Source organism: Aythya fuligula, chromosome 7, assembly GCF_009819795.1.
Source record: "Aythya fuligula isolate bAytFul2 chromosome 7, bAytFul2.pri, whole genome shotgun sequence".
Taxonomy (NCBI): Eukaryota; Metazoa; Chordata; class Aves; order Anseriformes; family Anatidae; genus Aythya; species Aythya fuligula.
The window spans coordinates 2,160,291-2,177,306 of NC_045565.1; the positions used below are offsets into that span (position 1 = coordinate 2,160,291).

A 17,016-nucleotide genomic window follows, 5' to 3' on the forward strand; every position below is an offset into this window, starting at 1 on the left:
ACAAAAAAAAAAATCAAGAAAGAAGTATTATACTCCTCCTCTTATTTTTCTAAAATATGAACTTCTGAAAAAAAATATATTTTAGAATACATTAAAATGAAATAAAGAAAAGAGCCATCCTAAATTATTAACAGGAAAGTAGTACAGCAATAAAACCATATCTGCCTTTTTATTTCCTATGCTGTAGCTTTAGACTCACTCTGCAAAGCTCTGAAGTTATCTTATAAAAAACAATAGTTCGTAGAAAAATATTTCTTTTAATCCAGAAGTAAATATTCACGTAAAATTGCAAATCGCTGTATTAGATATATATCACCATTTTAACTAAAACATATGACCAATAGATTAGTACCCAGAAAAGATGGGTGAGATAATTTTTGTTCAATAAACACCCAGCCCTGTCCTCTGGCACATATCAGCAGAGCAATGACATGTGATAGAACACAATCATTTTGTAACAGAAGTCAAGCAATGAGCATTAGCAAATTCCCACAGATATCATCTAGGACCTCAGAGATTTATGATAAAAAAAAAAAAAAAATTCTTCTAAGCAGCTCACTAAAAATACCGCCACTATTGCCTCAGGACCCAAGCATCCTACAAACCCGTGTCTCAGGGAAGGAAAAAAGCCCAACAGGCAGAAGCACACACGAGGCGTGTAGGGCCTGACCATTCTCAAACCAGTGGATAAACTGCTGCCTGTAGCGGTGGGAAAGGATCAGATCCCGAAGGACAAAAAAAAGCTGAGGCTTCCCAGGAACTGTGAGACTGCTCCAAGGGCAAGAGGTAGCACACACGGTGTGTAGGGCGAGGGCAGACGCCTTCTGTGAGAGCTCAGTGCTTCCATGCCGCCTCACTTGCAAACCTGTCAGAGTAAGTCTGGAAGCTGCCCGCTTTGGGAACACATGAGAGACCGCACTGTGCCAGCTGGTTAAAGAGACTAAAAAAAAGAAAAGTTGACAACTCTGAGGTGTAGTGTCTTCATGTTCACGGGGACCTGCGTCCTTCAGACGGGGGTCTCGGGATTTAGCGACCCCACAGACGCCAGCTTGGCTTAAGCAGCCCCGTGGGGCAAAGGACAACGCTTGCTCTCCCTTTACTTCGTCAGAGCGGTGGCGGTGCCGCTTCAGGGCAGCCCGACGGCTCCCCCCGACCCCTCAGCGCCGGCCTCGCCGCCCCTCACGGGCGGTGACCGTTAACGGCCGCGGCCCGCCACAGCAACCGCCGCCCGCGCGGCCGTGAGGAGGAGGAGGAGGAGGAGGAGGAGGAGCGGGGGGAGCCCGGAGCCTGGGGAAGCGGCGGGGGCAGCGCGCTCACCTGGTCCGGGCCGCCCCGTCCGGCGGAGGCCATGTTGCTCCTCGCCTCTCCCCTCCTCGCCTCTCCTCACCTCGCCTCGCCCGGCGGGGGCAGAGCCGGCCCGGCCCGGCCCTCCCGCCCCTCGCCGCCCCCTCAGGTGGAGCCGGGCCCGGCGGGGCCTCTCCTCCCGCGGCGGGGGCGGGCGCCAGTGGCTCCCGGGGGCACCGGGATCGGGACGGTCCCCGGGGGGTCCCCTTGTGAGGGGCCGGGGGCTCCCCCTCCAGCCGCCCGCGCCTCACCTGCGATCCGCGGCCTCGCTGAGGGGAGCCCGGGGGCTGCTGCCCGCTGCCCGCCCGCGGGACGTCCTGCGGGGAGTGCGGCTCGAGCCTGTTAAAATATGAAAATAATGATAAAACCCGCAGAAACTAAACCGTCTGGCTTAGCGTTAACGAACTGCTTATCGGAGTGAAGCGGCGGCGGTCCGTTTTCTACGACGAGCAGCGCGGTTTTGCTGCACCCCTTACGATACAGCCCCAAACTCTCACAGGGGGAAAGCTCCCCGAGCCCACCTCACGCCTTGAAGGTGATCGGGGGCTGCTTCTACTGGCAGCGATAAGCTGGAACTCAGCCACAAGGCACCTGAAGCTGTGCCATACACCTGGATCCCAGCACCCCAGCAGAGCTGAAGGCTGGGCAGCCCTCACACACGAGTGGCATTGATCAAACCAGCAGCGCAGTTGTGTTTGTAGCTGTTCCTAGCACTTGTGCTTTTTAAATGCCTATTAAAGTATTTTAATTGATCACATTAAAATTGATTGCATCGCAACCTATTCAAATTATTTCAATTGCAACTTTAATGACTATGCCATTTCCTTACTGTTTTTACTTCTCAGAAGTCTGTTGTGGTGCACCAATCTATTTTCATCTTTCCGTTAGAAAATAATTTAAGAATTAACAACAGTTAAACACAACAAATGTTATTAAGCACTAACTTACCCAGAAATATTGCTTAATAAAATCACTTTCTGCTATCAAGGACCATCGCGTTGCAGGTGCAATTTACCGAATGAGCACACGGATGTATAAACTGACTAAAGGTGTTTACGTATCTTTGAGGTACTGTGCAGTTGATTGCTTGTCACTATCACCAGATATATACTTCTTTAATTTATATTCAGAGGCAAAAAACAAGTATTTAAACAGAGACCTTAGCTGTGCCCAGTGTGAAGGAGTTAATTCTTGATTGCTGACTGATAGGGCTGCACTTTCACAGGGCACAGCATAACTTTGCAAGCATGCTAATTCATCAATCTCTACTTACAACCCAACCTGGGATAGCCACTGAGATCTAAAAATTGCTGTCAATTTCTATCAGTTTCACAAAAACCCTATCAGCAGGACTTCTTTTTCTGGAGAACAAGAGTTTTTCCCCAGAACGTCTTTCTCCCTCTTATTTCGGATGTGACTCATTTCCTCAGCCCACGCAGGGAAATGGGAAGCAGAGGAGAGAAGGAAAAAAAGAAAGCAACATACATGTTGGCTAAAAGAGCATGAAGCAGAGGCATGGTCATGGGCAGCAGCAAGTAGCAGCTCTGTGGCTGGACCATACGCTGTTTTTATAGGGCCTCACATGTTATGCTGTCACTGCATACTACCTTCCTTCACCCTTTAGAAAGGAAAATTTTAAGTTTAAATAGAATTTGCAGATGTTAAAATAGCACCTTAAAATGCATTTTTTTTTCTTTTTTTTTTACTGTATGTGAAGAATGTCCTGTAAGTCAACTCACACAATTGATAGGAGGAAGAGTTTTTAAACAAGTCCAAATGTTATGTGCGTATGTAAATCTCACGTTCATTTCCACAGGCTTACATACCTCACTTGTCTCAACCACACTCTCATCTGGAAGAATATGCCTCCTTTTTGGCAGCTAGAATGATACCTGCAGTGCCAAAAAATGTTAACTTCCCTTACTTCAGGAGAGGTTTCAGGTCAGACTTTCCTGACTGAGGTTTGGAATTTAAATATGCTATGGGAGTGTATTTGATCTGATACAGCACAGTAGCAGGTGGTTGTCACAAAACGAACAAGGATAAAGAGATAAGGAATGCAGAAAAAAAGCTGAGTCTGCAGTAATTAGGAAAAGGAGTATTATTTGTTGAAATCAAACAGCTATAGCAATAAACAGATTCTTAGCTGGTGTAATTGTCTCCAGCTGAGCAAGATTGCTGATAGTCATATGGCTGTAGTGATATTGACAGGGCCTCACATGTGGATGAGGCTTAAGAGAGAGGGGACTCAGATTTAGTTTTTCAGCTGAAGTATTCTGTTAACGAGCTCTTCTCATTTGCCTCATAAAAACGGTCTCTCTAAAGACATAGGGGACTGCTCATGTAAGTAGGGATTGGGAATTGAATTCTAGGTATGTAACTCTAACTAGAGCTTTCAACCCCCATTAAAAAGCAATTTATTAGATTTTGCTATTTTTCTTCTTGGCTTGTAAGCTATGTGAAGCGTAAAACCAAGAAGTAGCTTTTTTTTTTTTTTTTTTTTTTTTTTTTTTTTTTTTTTTTCCAGTTTGTATCTCAGATGCCTTAGGAGTGAAAGTTTTTCCCATCTGAAGCTAATGGGAATCTTGCCAATGGCTTTAGTAGCTTCCTGGATTTTTGCCCAAAGGTTTTAAAGAAAAAAAAGCTTTTTTTTTTTTTTGTTTTCTTTGGCTTGGTACATATACCCTGTTCATCTTTCTCTTCTAATTAAACTTATTAAAACAAAATCTAAGTTGGATATTTGTAGGTATTACTCTAGAGGTTTGTATCCACCCAGCTACATTTCCACTCTAAAGGAAGAGTTTTGGTGGTGGTGAAGCATTCCCTACTATGGGATAAGAACTTGGCCAAGCCAGGACTGACATAATGTATTAAAATTTACATCCAGGGATTGTGCATGTTTTAGCTTCTGGAGCCTAACCTCAATGCACTGATCAGGTACTTTGCATTCTTTTGTTCGTTCCCACAAACTCCTCACGCGCTGTGCTCTCTGCACACTTGTTTTCAGGAGCTTTTCTAAACTCCTCACTCTTCTTTCTGTGCCATGAACATTATACTTATTGATCCCATTACATCCAGATGTGCTATGCTGATTTACCTTCTCAGTGTTAGCTGCACGCCCACTATCCACGACGGAAGTTAATGCATGGTTTTGTAAAAGCTCAAGACAAAACTTCAGTGACTTCAAATACAGCTAAGGTTTTCTCCTAGAAAACACAAACATATGAATAAGCACCGAACTGAAATATCTTTCTATATACAACTTCATTATTTGAGGTGGATGTGTTGTTTTGATATTTCCATTATTGCAATCACAGCAACCCTTTAGGTAAAGTATTTTAGTGTATGCTATGTACCATGCTATAAAAATTATATTGAAGTTCATTTGAACCTGTTCAAGTACTTCAAATTAATTTTAAATATTTATATTCATGCTTTAAGGAGATAGTATTTTTTTTTTCTTAGTTGCTTCTGTGCTTTTGCTCTATTTTCAATCATTACTTGGAAGGACTTTTTATTTTTTATTTTTGTCAAAATGTTAACACAGGATATGAGCAACAGAGTTGTTCTCCGTGTTTCTTAATAGTGGGAATTGTCCTGCAAAACAAGAGACTTTTAATGGGCTAAATTAATCATCTAAGCTATGTGTTAGAGAGGTATCACCCCTCTAATATTTTCTTGCTTTCCTAAATGCTACTAAGTAACTCCTACTTTACTTTTGCTTTGTTATACTAACAAAATAATCTTCTTTTTAATGAATGTTAAAAGAAGTCAGTCAAAGTCTGTGTTTATGTGCTTTTGACTACAGTGAACACAATTTATTTTAGATACGCTAATTATTATTCACAAATAAGTCCACTTTTTTTTTTTAATCCCATCATTATGTAAAAGACAGAATACACTCTCTTCTTTACAATAATGTTCTTGCTGAGGAGAATATAACTACTATATGAAAGACAAGACTATACTGACTCTCACAGCTGCCCTCTGCTCAGACTAGGAGTTGTTCAGAGTATTACATTGGTTTCTTAGCCATGAATACAACTGTAATACCATAATCTGAGATTGGCATTGTCTGATCCTATCTTCCTTGCACAAACGGCATTTCAGTTCAAGCAAGTAGAAGTTTTGAATGCAGAAGAGGTTTCAGTACATGTGCCCTTTGCCCATTTATGTAAATAAAACGTTGATATTATATTGTCGAGGCAGAACTAGATGTCTTTGTGTTTTTCCTCAGTTTTGCTTTTCATTCCATGTTTTGCTTTAAATGGGAATCCCAGGGAACGCTTACAAATTCCAGAATGTACTTGTGTCCACTCATGACTCACCAGGCTCGGTACTACTCCTTCGAATAGAACAGTAAATCTCTTCAAACACAAAAGCAAATACAAATGTAGTTGTATCAGTTGTACGCATTTGTATCAAGCAGTATCACTGTGTAGCAGTATTATGTCATGTCCAAAGAAATAATCAAAATGAGATAAGCGCTATCCAGTCAGAAAGGAGATCTTTTCCATCCTAAAGATAACCAGACAACAGAGGGAGGGAGGAAAACACAAGGTAAGCAGAACTGTCAAACTGATATTTGGCAAATTTAAGTATAGACCTGTCACAGCACTAATTTACTTTGCCTTGTTAGGAGCTATCTAGAACTTTTATACGGAAAGCAAGTGAGTACAGAGTGTGGCTGTGGAGCACGTAGCACCTGTGTCACTGGAAGCAAAGCTACGTGGTGTGCTGGGCTGAGGGACGGTCAAGCTGAAATTGGTGTAAGCTGCTTTGGGTCAATACTGCCACAGCCACTAAGCACTCTTAGCATATGGTAAGGGCAAAGCAACCTCCTCTGTCTCTGAAAGAAATCATCCCCCACAATGGCATTGTCCATGCGTGCTGCTGTGAGGTGTTGGTGCACAGCTGCTAGCTCACTGAATGTGGAGAACACAGCAAAATAATTTCCCTGAGCTGATTAACTTGTGATTAAACCAGCACAATTTATGCATTGAGGCAGTATCACAAGAACAGATAAGGCAGGGGCAGCTATGCAGGGCTTTGAGTGCAACAGCAATCAGGCTGATACTGATCTCAAAGCCATTCACACCCTTGGCTTTTCCTTTTTTCTTTTTTTTTTTTTTTCCCTTTTTCCTTAAGCATGTCATACAAAGGTATCAGAAAAGCCCAAACTTGTAATCCTGGGCACCATCTGAGGAGAAAAAAAGACACAAGGTTGTGGGTGGCAGCTGTCTGCCACGAGGAGCAACTCTGAAGGCTGGTATTGCTATTTAAAAGATAGCTTTTCTCCTTACAGCAGCCTTCCTTCTGGTGTTTCCTAGTCTTGACCACTCTAAATTAATGAAAAAATGGAATATATGGAAAAAGGAACATTTTCTGAGTCTGAAAATTCATTGAGTACTCAGAGTAAACGTTACAAGTCTACCAGAAATGACTGTATGAACGTGACTGAGAAACGTATGACTTTTTAAAGTTGGTTAAAAATGGAAGCAAAAATGCTACTTTTAATAAAATTTTAGCTCAGCATATTTAGTACTTTCAGACAGAATTTCTATATAAGTAACTATGTATTTTAATATAACATTTTATCGTATTAAGTTTTTATGACACTGATAAAAAAAAAACACAATAAAGTTAACTGAGGTTACCATATGTCTAGGATTTCCCAGATACGTTTTCTCTTTATCTGAAAGAAAAGGTGGACTTTGGCCACCTTCCTAAGGTTTCTGGGCCAGGATTAGTCCAGCTGAATCGGTAGCAGCAGCAGCTGTGTCTTGTGTTGGATATACAAAGCAGCCCCGTCCCACGGCTGGCTGTGCACAAAGTCAGGCCTGAGGGACATGTCACATACACTTTGTCTGAGCTGTGCAGTCAGTCTGTGCTGATGTGTTGGGTTTGTTACGCACATAGGGGAGTTTCTCTGCGGCTGTGCAATGCAGAGCATGTTGGACTCATTTCCTACAAGCTGTGAGGCTGTTCCTCTGCCTGGGACTTCCCAGAGATGAGAGCTTTGTTCTATGCAGGTAAATCTCCAGCAAGTGCTGGGAACACAAACTACAGGGTAAGCAGAAACCAGAGAGCATGTGTGCTTCTCAGCAGCAAAAATTCCCTGGGAGGGAGAGGAAGGTGAAGGATTTTTATCCCTGAAACTTATGGACATTGGAGGGGGAGGAGTTGAATGAGCTACATCTTGCTTTTGCATCTTGCTTTTTGCATCTTGCCTAGCCATGGGCTAGGGAAGAAGAGAAGGAAGCGCACAGTAAACACTTCTGCCTGCTGGAATCACTGTCTGAAAGATATGCTTTCACAGGAGAAGATGCATAGTTGTTGTTTTTGTTGTTGTTGTTTTTTGAGGTCAGCTGTCTTTCAAGGATTTCATTAACCATCGCAAAAAAAGTAACTAAAACCAGTTAATTTAATGTGGAACAGTGCTTACGCCTCGCTACTGCAGAGACTGTATGTTTCCAGAGGAGTGTTAGCCCAGTACTGTCAGTGTAGCTGAAAAACAGGGGCCGGAGCGGGTCAGCAAAGTCAAATTGTCCTGTAGGGATAGACCTAGGAAGACAGAAACACATTTGCTTTCCGAAGCTATTTTACATTGAAGTCACACAATTTTGCAACGTTTGGAACCACCTCGTTCCCAGGTGGCTTTTACTTATGCTTTTAGAAGCGTGTGGCCTTGCTTTGCTGGGTTTGCAGGGGGTGCCGCCCCGCTTTGCTGCCGTCCGGGGCCCCCCCCGCACCCCAGGCACCGTCCCCCGGACACTGCTGAGGGGGCAAAACCGCCCGCCCGCGCCGCCATGCCGGCCGCGAACCACGCGGACGCCGTGCGCGCGGCGCGTTTGAGGCGCCCGGCCGCGCCGATTCCCCGCAGCGGTAAAAGCCGCCTTTCGGGAGGGCTTTGGCGCCGCGGCGGCGGCGGGCGCTGATTGGCCGCTTTGAATCGCCCCGGCGCCGCGCCATTGGCGGCGGGCAGCGGCGGCCATTTCGAATGCGCAGCGCCCGCCGCGCGCCAGGCGGAGGAAGCGCGGCGGGACCCGGCGGCGGCGGCGGCGGCTCCTCAGGTGGGCGCGGGGCCGCGGTAGCGGCGCTGGGCAACGGCCGGGGCCCCCCTCGCTGCCCCCCGCCAGGCCCGGCCCTGACGCGCGTTCCCTTTTGTCTCCCGCTGCAGGCCCGGGCGCGGCGATGGACGATTACACCAAGATCGAGAAGATCGGGGAAGGTGGGTGCGGGAGCCGCGTGCTGCAGCCTCCTGGTCGCTGCAAGCCTCGTTAAACGCAGCAGTCAGGCTCTGTTTAACGCCTCAGCCCTATCTGTGCTCGAGTTTGCGGTGCGTTGCTCCGAGAAGCCTCTAAATGAACTGTAAAACACAGGCTAAGTGCCTGCAAGGTGCTTCGTAACTGAAGCCTTGCTGTGAATCTTCCTGCAAGCAGCCGGTTTGAGCTTATCTGAGGAATTCGTGCTTATCTGAGGAATAATGCTGTTTGTGCGCGGCTTGCTTCAAGTAAACACCTATTACATGGTTACAATACAAAAGCAAAGTAATAGCTTGTAATCAAGCTGAATAACTGAGCAAAAAATACTTGGTTGCAGGGACTCTTGCCTATATTATCAATTCTTATTTGCGCTGTTTTATCTGCACCTGAAACTGGGATTTCCTACATGTATTTCACTGCTTGTTTTTTCAGGTACCTATGGCGTGGTGTATAAAGGTCGGCACAAAATCACAGGCCAAGTGGTTGCAATGAAGAAAATACGTCTAGAAAATGAGGAGGAAGGTGTGCCAAGTACTGCTATCCGAGAAATTTCCTTATTAAAAGAGCTGCAACATCCCAATATAGTCTGGTATGTGTATGCTGGTATTTAGCTAAATTCTTTGCAAGGCTCTCTTCAGATAAGAAATAATTTTTCCACCGTTCCCATGAAGTGAGAGTTAGTCTATTTGTCTATTTGCTGTGAAGCAGACACTGTATTATACTATAGTACCAAATTCTGTGTTTATGCCAGTTTTTAATTAAGACTTTCTTCTGCTGCCCCTTTCCACTCTAAGAATTGATCAAATCTTCATTGACTTTTGTAATTTATGTTAATTATCTTCAGAATGGTTATTGTTTGAATGAGGACAGCGTACTTCATGAAAACTGTTTAAAGCTATTTCTTTAGCCAGTCTCAGAAGGGTGTTTGCCATCTTGGAACAAATCATCTGACCTTGGTGTCCTTACATGAGCCTCTGTTATCAATCACTTCCCTGCTGTTTTGTAGCAGAGCTTTAGGCGTTGTATTATCACACTGACGTAGCAGGCACATCTGAAGTACGCCTGAAGTTTCCATCAGTGGCTACCTGATTTGAAGAATTGGTCACAGCTATTGTATTCCCCACATAAGATTTACCTGCTCTTTAATGCAGCAAAATACCTTAGATTTAATGTGACTTGAAACCCCACATTCCAGCCGGGTAGTGTCTCAATATACGTATACATGCATCTAGGAACTCTTATAACCTACTAAGGGTGGAGGAGGTGCACTTAAACCTGCACAAATCCTGCTGCACCTAGTAGGTTCCCATTCTAATGTAGAGCCCTTAAACTCTTCTAGTAGTTCAGGTGCTGCTGTAGTAAGCCAGCTTTGAATGGAAGCTAGACACGAAAACCCCACATCTTTTTAAAAAGAAACTGCATTTTTTTTCCTTAGTCTTCCCATGAGGCATGAGGGAACATAAGTTTAAGAGGAAACATGTAGGCTGTTTGACAATGTTTCAGATGTACTTGATTTTTCCAAACAACAGTGCAACTCGCTAAGTCTGTTAATATTTGAAGACTGAAAGCTTTGTAAGATTTTCATACGAGGAACCTAGGAATGTCAGCTTGTGTCCCTGTTGAGAGGGGAAATGTAACAATGAGTCCGTGCACTTTGCAATGGAGTTGACTGTTCACTCAATTTTCAGTCTTCAGGATGTTCTTATGCAGGATTCAAGACTGTACCTCATTTTTGAATTCCTTTCGATGGATCTTAAGAAATACTTGGATACTATTCCATCTGGACAGTATTTGGATCGTTCACGTGTTAAGGTAATGAGGATAATTATTTAATATATAAGTTAAAGAAGATGGACCTACAAAGCTATAAGCTTGATTCTTAACTCCTTGAGGAGGAATGAAAGGTTAAAGAAGCAGGTGTGGGTAATAGAATCTTTTAAAAAGAATTCTGTTCTCAAATGCAGCTTCATTCTTTCAATTATGGAATTAAACTGGCTTAAAGTAAAATAAACACTTAATTTTTGTGGTTTTAAGATTGATATTAACTCAGTATCTGCAATGCTTTGGATCTCTTTCCTATTCCTGTGGGGAGACCTGACAAAAGGAAGCAGCTTGATGTTGCAGAACCATGAACTTGCAGTGAAGGTTATTGTGTTTCCTTTTTTTTTTTTCTCTCCCACTTCATCCTGTCTACAGAGTTACCTGTATCAAATCTTGCAAGGTATTGTCTTCTGCCATTCAAGACGAGTTCTGCACAGAGACCTAAAGCCTCAGAATCTTCTAATAGATGACAAGGGAGTGATTAAACTGGCAGACTTCGGATTAGCTCGAGCCTTTGGAATTCCAGTGCGGGTATACACTCATGAAGTAAGTTGGAACATCCTTTTGGTGATTTGGACAATGCTTACTAGCCTCCTGGTTATGACTGAAACAGCTGAAAATAGAATTGTGGAGCTCTTACAGTTGTTATAAACTGACTATTATGTTTTACCTGATGGCTTTACAGCTCTCTGACTGTGTTTTACTCTGAAATGTATCTTAAGAATTCCACTGGTACTTTGACAGTGAATCAGATGGGCCAGAGTGGCTGCGTATGCTTCCGGCTCTTTCTGGATTTTAGGGAGCTGTTTTTATAGGGTTTGTTACCCTTATTTGCTTCAAACATCACTTACAAACATTTTCACTGAAACATTGCACTGGCAATTATTTTAACTAAAAAAAACTGTGAATGCTCCTTAATAATGAGTCATTGTGCTTATAGTCGATTAGAGGACCCAATTCTATAACATCTAAACAAAAAATAAAAATGTCCTTGTTCAACAGGTAGTGACCCTGTGGTACAGGTCTCCAGAGGTATTGCTAGGATCTGCTCGTTACTCTACTCCCGTAGACATATGGAGCATAGGTACCATATTTGCTGAGCTGGCAACTAAAAAGCCACTTTTCCATGGGGACTCAGAGATTGACCAGCTCTTCAGAATCTTCAGGTATGTCAGGCTGGACCTTTCCCTTGCTTTTGTGCTGTATTGCACAAGAGTGCTGTGCACTTAATAAAATCATAACAGTGCACGCAGTTTCCAGACTAGACTGATCAGTATTTTGCTTCTGCTTGCACAGAGCTTTAGGGACACCCAACAATGAAGTATGGCCTGATGTGGAATCCCTGCAAGACTACAAGAACACGTTCCCCAAATGGAAACCTGGCGGCCTGGAAACACAAGTCAAAAACTTAGATGAAGATGGACTTGATCTGCTGTCTGTAAGTAGCCTGTCTTAAACAGCTTGTGAGAAAACTGAGCAGGTAGTTTCAAATACTCTAGAATATCTGCAGCCATGCTAATCAGTCTTGATAGAATGGAGATTACGGAGATCTTCAAATGCCACCTGCAGTTGTACAGGCAGTCATTCTCCTAAACCTGATACCTGATGTGAAATTGACTTGTTTTTCCATAATAGCAAACTTGATCAGGACTACTAGACTATAATTAATTTTCTTTTCATTAAGCTGTTTTGCCCTAGCTTATTTTATACCGATAAGGCAGGCTCAACTTGAAAGTGAGGATGAAATTCTACAAACATCAGATCTAAGTGAAAGCTCCTGCCCCCAAACTGTAGCTGTCACCGTCTTGGTGCCAGCCGTAATTGTGATGTGGTTGCATGACTGCTCATTGAGTTGGAAATATTCTTCCTGGGTGGTAGCATATGTATTGATTGCGACTGGCTCATCTTCATTCATCTTTCCTGGTGGTCTTAATTGACTAGAGATGGAAACAGCTGGATTTATTGATCAGCTGTGAAATCAGAGGCCAAGTTCACATCAGTCTGTAGTGTCTGTGTCAATTGCCTTTCAATATCAAGCTAGAAATTTTAGCTGTGACGGGTTAACTCAACTGGTGTATTTTGTGGCTACTTTATAGTTTCATGGCCGTGTAGTTAAACTACCATAGACACACTTTTACTTGACAAGTTCTTCAATCAGACCTTTCTGTTTACTGCTCTTCCAGCTCATGGGCTGATGCTGCAGAGCAATCTAGGTCACTTCTTAGGTGTGCTTACATGCACCTAAGTACAAGAATGTACCTTGTTATCTTATTGTTTGGCTCTCCTAAAGCTACATTTGCACAATCCAGGTTTGCATATGGTGGGGGTGTTCTATGCATCTTAAGGTAAGTCAAAACATCTGATCTAGCTTGCTACAAGGGGAATGCTGTACAGCAATTATCCTTGTTAGCTGGCTCATGTTTTAAGCAGTCAGAAACAAGAAAGTTTATTATGTATTCTGTAGTGGTGTTACTCAGGAAGCTCAAGTGACTACAACTTCTCACTTGTTCTTTGTGAGAACAGAGCCATGGTTCAGGCTGGCAAACTGAACAACATTAGTTGAACACACAGTTGTTTTGGACCACTCTCTGAAGCTTATAGTGGCATTGTACAGAAATGACTGACTGAAGTTGGAAATAATTCCTCTGTATGCATCGACAGTATCACTATTATATCAGTTTGAAACAAAATTGCTTCTGTGATTGTATTTTGGGGCATTTGACACAGACAAAAAAGAATTAATCAAGTGATGTTAACACTTTGTTAATCTCAAAGTATATTAAATTCTGTTAAGTCTTCTATAGTTTTGCCTTAAATTAATATTAAAAATGTAGCTTCGCATTAATGCCTGGTAACAGTGACATGGTTGCATTATTGTGCATCTGGAATCCATTTAAGTTTCCTGTGATACTTAAGCCTGAAGCAGGAACATAGCTTTGAAGGCAACAAAAATGAATAGCTCATTCTAGAGTACAAGCACAGGTTATATCAATGAAAACGTTCACTTCTACAGACTTGCAGTTGGAAACAAGTAAAATAGCTAATTTTGAAAAGGGGTTGCATTTTTTTTTTTTTGTGTTAAGACCATTAGCTTGAGTGAGGTTGTAAGTTGAAGACATTCATGAGTTAAATAACTTCTGTGGCTAGCATTTCTAAGCAATTGATGGCAATCATCAAAAGCTTTGGTCTGTCAGACAGATTGCTCAGAAAAGAAATGGTCATTTAAAATATCAGTTAAGTGCTGTAGTCCTGATATTGGAGCATCCCCTCTTTTTTTTTTTTTTTTTTTTTTTTTTTTTAGCAAAATTTGCCCCTTTTTGTGATACCTTTGGTATTAGTATTAGCTATAGGATACTTGTCTTCTGGGGCGTAGCTATAGGGAACTGTGTTGCTTGACTTAGATGTGGGCAGATACAGAGCTAAATCTAGAAGCTGTACTGCATTTGGCAGAAGCCCTGAGAACATAAATGCAAATTCTGTAGTTTAAATCAACTTGGACAGCAAGCTCCCTGTCAGATTAAGTCCAAGGATAATTTAATGTCAAGGTGGACTACAGGGCAGAGTAATATTTATACTTTAGAAAAAAAAAAAAACACAACACAACAACACAATTAGTTATGGAGATAGGGAAAAGCAACTGGTAGAATACTGATTATTTGAATTTGAAATGTATCTTCCTTTAGTAAGGACAAATAAAATGGAAAAGACTGCGAGCGTTTTTTAAATAAGTTCTTAGCATTTAGGAGCTTTCTACCAGGCTTGGGAAAATTTAAGGGGGCCTCTCGGGGCTGTGTAACCTATGAGGCTTGGAAGGAAGACTGCAGCATGTCAGTCTAGCTTAACTTTGTCTACATGCAAGCACATGGCTTCTCAGTCAAATGAAGTAGCTTCCTACCTTTCCTCTTTTGGACGTGACTGCATGATAAAAATTGTTTTGCTAGCAGTTTAAAGAAGCATCTACAACTCTCTTGCCTTTTTTAGGAAGTCCTGGGACTCTTTCAGTGGCTATGGTATCCACTATTTTTTCCCATCAACTTTATTACTGAGTTCTTCAGCTAACTGAATTAACTTACTGAAAAGAAATCCAGGTCTTATAACTGTTTTAGAACTTAAATCAGTTCTACCTGCTTTATGTGTGCAGGTGCACTTCTGTCCTAAGTGGACCTCGTAGCTGAACAAATCACTGTATTTTAACTGTAAACAGCTGCACCAAACTGAAGGGAAGCAATTTCACAACAACTTCTTATATATCAGTATAACAGAACAACTGTAGGACCACTTGTGCATTAAACGCCCATTTAAGCATTTTGGGCTTTAACAGACTAAAATTATTAACTTAGTTGAGAAGCTAATGCTAATAACAATTATTGCTGTTTGATGCCTGGTTCCACATTTAGTACAGAGCATATGTTACCCCCCTGTTGCAGGCATGGGCTTGGTTATTGAATATGAAGATAAATGTTTCTTCGCTTTCTGTTATGTATTAATACTGTTCTGACTCGTAGGTGGAAATGACATCTACTTCCTTGAGAAATTGTGGAACACAAGAAAAAATATGTCTCTATGGTTACCTGATTATTACTGTGGTTAAGTAATTATCTACTTAACATGATTTGAGTATATGTTCCATGAGGGAGTAAGTGTTTCTTTTCCTTTTCTTCCAGAAAATGTTAATTTATGATCCTGCGAAAAGAATTTCTGGCAAAATGGCCTTGAACCATCCATACTTCGATGACTTGGATAAATCTACCCTTCCTGCTAATCTGATTAAGAAATTCTAAACCTTTGGACTAAATCAACCAGAGTGAAATAATTGTGATTACTTCTACTATTAAGTCTGTCTGTAACTTTTGTCTGTCTGTCTGCTCTAAAACTGTGGCTGTTTAGTTTGTTTCAGTTTAAGTGTTACCTAAATATAAATATTAACCTATTAGTGCTGAGTTCAAATACAGTGCAAATATCACTGCTATTAATGCAGTGAACTTTCTATAAATAAAGGTTTAAATCCAGCTAAGGACTCCCAACTTCTTTCCAGACTATAGGTGCTCTACAAAAGAACAGTCGTCTTCAGAATGTGCTGGTAAGGTACTGCTTATCTATGAAAGCAGGTAATTAAAACTATTAAATTTCTGGTTTTGATATGATAGTTCTTCTGAAGATCAAGCTGTGTCATTGTAATGCACAAGTGAAATTTAGGACTGACGTTACGCTGAATGTGCCAAATGACATTTAAAACGAGATAATTTGAACGGAAGAATTGCAGATTACTACTTAAGCGAAGTAGATGGCCAAACTCATTCTAGGCTTTGCTTTTCTGAAGGTATTTGGAAAAATCTTTGCTGTGTGCACTTTTCGGTAATCCTGAAGGCCCAAGGATTTACCTAGATGTTGCATGTTAATTTGTGAATTAGCATAGTTCTAACTCATGGAACAGGTAAGGTGTGTGATCTTAACTTTTACAGGGAGAGTGTCTATATACCAATGTGTAACTGATGAACAGGGACCCTTCTCAACTGCTAGTAGTAATGCAGTTCTCATCAGATTCTTATTAAAGGCAGAGCCTTCTGGATTATACTTGAAAAGCTAATATCTTCATATAGGAATATTCAAGTAAATGTTGATTTAACAAGGCTGCTGTGTGAATTGTAATCATAATTTTGAGATGCTACATGTCTACAGACTCTTCCATTATTAAAACAGGAGCAATCTAAAGCTCCCCAGCATTTAACTATACAAGTGAGACTATCATAAAACCTTCAGACAAAATTCATGAAGCTATATACTAATAAATGATTGTACGTGATTACATTTCCAATTGCCATCTCTATTCTTGGCTTTTGCGTACATCGATAGGGACAGAATCCCAGATTAGAAGAAAATAAGCAATGGAAAGAACTCTTGTGACTACAAGATTAAAAATTATTTACATTAAAACAGGTTGATAGACTCAACTGCAGGCTTCTACCTACGGTGTTATAGCTGCTGTACCCTCTAGTTGTAGGACTTCACATCTGTCAAGTTTTATTGGCTCTAAGCACCATGGAGCTCTTACACTTTCTGGCTTAGGGCCAAAGCTTGCAGCAAAGTGTGGAATAGTAATGAAGGTGTTTAAGTTTCTAAATCAGGCATGTGAAAGGAATAATACAGACTTCAAGAATAGCGAAGCTAGGAAGTCTTTCGTACAGATGCTGAGGAATGACTTTAAAACGCAAGCAGTGGAGATAACATCCTGTCACTTGGCTGTTCATTATTGTCTATATGAGTAGCTGAAAGTATTAGTGTTAGACCTAGTTTTTGTCAACAAGTTGTGTTGTTAGATGTAAATACCAGCTGAGGGATCAGCGTTGTTCTGCTGGGTGGCTCTTAATCTCCCTGCTAGAGGTATGTGGATGCTGTCACATCAATGGAATCATTTAGTAGTAGACAAGTCAAAAAGGAGAGGCTTTTTTTTGAAACTGCTTTTATGGAAAGTTAGCTCTTAATCAAAGGTAGATGGGAAGAAGATTGCTATGGCTGGTTCATTTCTATTAACACCAGAGATGGGGTGCAAGGCAAATTCCGCTAGGGGTCTCATTTGTCTGCTTTT

At 41.7% G+C, this 17,016-nt stretch overlaps 1 protein-coding gene across 1 annotated transcript; it reads left to right on the forward strand.

Annotated features, from left to right (window-relative positions):
- Positions 1–8,393: 8,393 nt before the first annotated feature.
- Positions 8,394–16,232, forward strand: CDK1 (cyclin dependent kinase 1). Its single transcript, XM_032191743.1, has 8 exons — positions 8,394–8,417; positions 8,525–8,575; positions 9,042–9,198; positions 10,298–10,421; positions 10,806–10,976; positions 11,433–11,596; positions 11,727–11,868; positions 15,095–16,232. Exons 2-8 carry the CDS (start codon positions 8,539–8,541, stop codon positions 15,209–15,211), a joined length of 912 nt encoding a protein of 303 aa, XP_032047634.1. The 5' UTR covers positions 8,394–8,417; positions 8,525–8,538; the 3' UTR covers positions 15,212–16,232.
- Positions 16,233–17,016: the final 784 nt, after the last annotated feature.